This window comes from Centruroides sculpturatus, unplaced genomic scaffold (genome assembly GCF_000671375.1).
Source record: "Centruroides sculpturatus isolate CEXI.00-Female unplaced genomic scaffold, Cexi_2.0 scaffold2399, whole genome shotgun sequence".
Classification (NCBI taxonomy): domain Eukaryota; kingdom Metazoa; phylum Arthropoda; class Arachnida; order Scorpiones; family Buthidae; genus Centruroides; species Centruroides sculpturatus.
Genome location: NW_019386505.1, coordinates 32,227 through 36,410, shown reverse-complemented (window position 1 = coordinate 36,410; position 4,184 = coordinate 32,227). Strand labels below are relative to the sequence as shown.

Here is a 4,184-nt window from a genome sequence, read left to right as displayed (position 1 = left end):
TAATTTTTATTTGCCGCTTAGAAAGACGATTAACTTCAAAATAATCTTTTCCCTCGCGAAGAGGACCATCGAATTGCAGCCCGCTAAAAGTGTACTGTCTTATAACACAAGTTAAGTATTGAAAGTATACAAATCGAAATAAACATCCGTCGGACTCAAATTGGGAAATTATAAAAAGATTTCGTACGTATAAAACACCAAAATATTCCTAAATGATTATTTAACTTCGTAACGTTTTAATAATAATAATAATTAATTGTTAATTAACACGGCACTTTTAAATCGTATATTTTTAATGCTGCAGGTCAACGCATCGTTTCGCGGATATCAGCATTCCGTGGCGGATCGTTCCGGTTGGCAGACTGAGAATGGCCAAGTCGACCGACGTAGATTCCGCTTTGTCTTCGTCCAAACTTTCGCTCAGGCTACGACAGGCCAGGGTCTCTTTCACAGAGACGCCCGTGTAAGTAACGATGGCGACATCACAGAGGACTTTCGTCTACTCACGTCGCACGCGCCAACCAACGCAACGTCTTGNATTTTGTCACAAAAATCTACCTGGATTGATGGATTATGCTAATTCCAAGCTTAATAGATAAGATATTTTTTTAGTATTCTGCATTCACAGACCCATTTATAAAGTTTAGTTTTCCAACGCCTTTGCTGGATATGCATCTCCACATCTTTTGACTAATCGGAAACTTTACTCTCTGAATCAAGCAATCCCTGTTATAAACCTTGTCTTTTCTATTACTAATGTACGGTTCTACTGTCAGATTCTTGCAAGTTAATTTTAAATTTATCCTAAAACATAACAGATTCAAATGCTGAAGTCCGCGTGCTGTTTAATCCATATAAGCTGCAGTTAAACCGTTTACTCAATGGTAATGGCTTGGTACGACAATAAGCTTATAAGCCCATGTTATACAGATGACATTACAAATCTTGCATTCAGCTTTTATACCAATGGATTATATAGTACTAGGACTTTGCAAGTTAATGAAAAGCGGTCTCCTGTCTATGACATCATGGAGGATGCAATCTTTACAGTTTCTTATAGCAAAATATACTTTAANGCTTATAAGCCCATGTTATACAGATGACATTACAAATCTTGCATTCAGCTTTTATACCAATGGATGATATAGTACTAGGACTTTGCAAGTTAATGAAAAGCGTTCTCCTGTCTATGACATCATGGAGGATGCAATCTTTACAGTTTCTTCCTGATCTACAATAAAATGATACGTTAAAAAATAAAGACATCTCCATAGGATTTTATGGACGATGCAATTTCCATGGCCACTATTGCTATCAGGTAAATACATGGCACAAATGCTATCAGGAAAAATACAGTTTCAAAACATGTCTTTCTAAATGGTGAAAACAATGGGTTTTCACCATTTAGAAATCCATCACACCAGTAGTATAATTTACAAGTTTTTCTGACGGAAAAAACACAGAAGACCCGTGGCCGTCACCAAAATCAACAATATGACCAGTATCGGGATGATAATGGCTGCAGTATCTGGAAAGACAATGGCAAAGTATTTTAATAAGTAAAATTCCTCACAGTGGATCGTAATACTCGCTATACTTACTACTGTGAGAGGCCAGGCTGATGGCACCCTGCTGCACCATCACGCTGCAGTGTACCCCCACGAAATTTTCTGGACATCTACAGATTATTTTGCCCGCCGCCAACTCGCAGTAGCCTCTGTTTTCGAACAGACACCTCTCGGGTTGGGGCTTGGGATTCTCAAATCCTGCTGAATAAACATTTTAATGACGAGTAATGCTAGAGGTAAAAAAAAAATTTGCAAAAACATACCTGCGTTGCAGGATTCTAGGCTCCCTCCTTCGAACAGAGTGCCGTCAGGACAGGCACACTGGTATCCTCGAAAAATCAACAGGCAGAGATGAGTGCAAGATGTGGTGGAACATCTGTTGGTAACTGTATATGAGAGATAATAAATTAGACAATTCCTAAAAAATATCATCTACATGTAAGTATGCAGATCCCTATGTTGCAAAATTATTTCACAAGGACGTATTTATACTGACAGAATACAAACTCACTCGACATGTTATATTTCTGCTGGTGATATATCTTGACGCCAGCGGGTGTTACTTCCAAACTCCGTTTTGCGCGGACTTTGACAGTCCTTCCAAATTTGTCCTGGTGATATATTTCTCCGGAATCCTTCTCAATCCAGTACATGTGATCCTCAAAAATGTCCAGGCCAGAAGGATGATGTAAATTTGAAATGGAAAATTTATTAAATTCTGTCCTGGATAGAACCCACAAAGTAAGTTAGGGCATACGACCCACCTCCTCCGAGCACGATTTTGCGATCGGATCCATCCACATTCATCGACTCTATGACATTCTCCTTTGTGTCACACCAGTAGATTCTGTGATTTTGGGCATAATCCACCGTCAGACCCGTGGGATGGCCCAGTTTTTCGTCCGCCAGAGTCTTCCGCTTGTTTCCGTCCATCCACGCACTCTCTATCTTTGGCAGCGTACTGCTCTCAGTCCAGAACATCAGCCTGAAATACAACAATTATATTGTTTGGCAGAAAAATTTTATTTAACATTGTGCAATTTGTTTGTACTGCAACATTACAGAAAGTTTAGTGACAAGTAACAACAAACTCAAGGAGTGTAAAGAAAGAAACTATAACCCATTCTTTATGTAAAGATTAATATATGCTGACTATATAGCAGTAACAAGATGAGTATGTTGGCACCCCCAAGCAGAGTTTAATGTATCTAAACTAAGTATGAAGTATAAACAGACATTATTAAGAAGGCCAGATGTTTATCAAAATCAACTAAAATTATGGAACGACAACTTCCTGAGAAAGTCTGACATCATCTCTGTACTGTAGAGCATTCAATGTTCGTATCTCAAACACATGGAGTGTGAATGCCTTTACACACAAATAACAAGCCACCTTCTAAGATGTCTCATTTTCTAATGTTGGAAGGGAGATAACGGGTTCCCTGTTCTCTCCAGATGAAATGACAATGAGAATATGACCTTGATTGTCTTGACTCCACAAATGATACTGTCTCCTATGAGAGAAGATAAGATGTATACAAACCACAAATTTCCTGACATAAAGGCATACATTGTATAGCCCACAGTGTATGGTCTGTCTTGACTTGGCCAAGAGCTCTAAAGACTGTTCCTGGTGGTATATGTTCTGGTATGATGTCTTGTGATTAAAGCTAAATATTAATATTAATATTGGCCTTCTCTTGACATCATGCTCCTGGGCAACCTTGGCCGGGTCTCAAAACCATTGCAACTCTCTATTGGTTTGAGTTGGGTACACTTGTGTGAGGCATAGGGTAAGCAATCATATGCAATAAAAACCTTTTTGCACTCTCCAAGAATGACAAATGCCCATCATGTCAGCCAGGCATATATAGACAACTTATTTTGCACATATAAAAATATTCAAACTGTATTTTATTCAGTTTTTTGATAAAATATCTGAAATTATAGGCCGAGCTTTAAGCTAGGTTCGTTAGGAGTTGAGAATATCTCAACTTTTGCCAAACTCTAGTGATTGGTTAAAAGGTTCTAACTTAGTATGATGCAAACAATATTTTGTTTCAGTTAGTGTTCGTTTCATTCATTTATAGTCATTTGTACGACAGTGTAAACCAGGGGTGTCCAACCTTCCAAGTATATATAATATATACTTGTGGCCCTTAATCATACTTGTATATTTAAGGATTAACATGTCTAGATTATAATAATAAGTTTTAAAACTTTACTTCTCAGACACTTTCAATTTTTACTTAGAAATAGATTCTCCCTTTTAATGAAAAACACAAATATGTTTTATTTGGGTCTCTAAAATGGTGTTTCGTGCATTTTTATTTAAATAATATGTAGCCATAGTGCCAAATGATATTTTTTTATGTCAAACTAAAAAAAAATGTAGCCAAATCTTGCAATGCTGGAAGGAATACTAAATAAAGCTGGAGTTGTGACTCAAAGGATTATAGGACAAAAGATAAAGAAGTGAGAAAGGTTGGAAAATTAAGGGTCAATATTTGCATAACAGAAGTTCTATTTAACCTTTCTCTCCTTTCCCCAAATTTGAGTCTATAATCCTTTGAGTCACAACTCCAGCTTTATTTAGTAATTCTTCCAGCATTGCAA

The 4,184-nt window shown here is 37.3% G+C and overlaps 2 protein-coding genes across 2 annotated transcripts in view; both read right to left on the bottom strand.

Annotated features, from left to right (window-relative positions):
- Positions 1–1,360: 1,360 nt before the first annotated feature.
- On the bottom strand, positions 1,361–2,156 carry LOC111615161 (low-density lipoprotein receptor-related protein 2-like). Its single transcript, XM_023356560.1, has 4 exons — positions 2,080–2,156; positions 1,832–1,954; positions 1,602–1,766; positions 1,361–1,528 (listed from the first exon to the last, which is right to left on the bottom strand). The coding sequence occupies exons 1-4, from the start codon at positions 2,084–2,086 to the stop codon at positions 1,434–1,436; spliced, it is 390 nt and encodes a 129-aa protein (XP_023212328.1). The 5' UTR covers positions 2,087–2,156; the 3' UTR covers positions 1,361–1,433.
- A 123-nt stretch (positions 2,157–2,279) lies between these two features.
- Positions 2,280–4,184, bottom strand: part of LOC111615162 (low-density lipoprotein receptor-related protein 2-like) — a 23,778-nt gene continuing 21,873 nt past the window's right edge. The window contains 1 exon segment of the mRNA XM_023356561.1: positions 2,280–2,553. Coding sequence (XP_023212329.1) covers positions 2,280–2,553 — 274 coding nt within the window.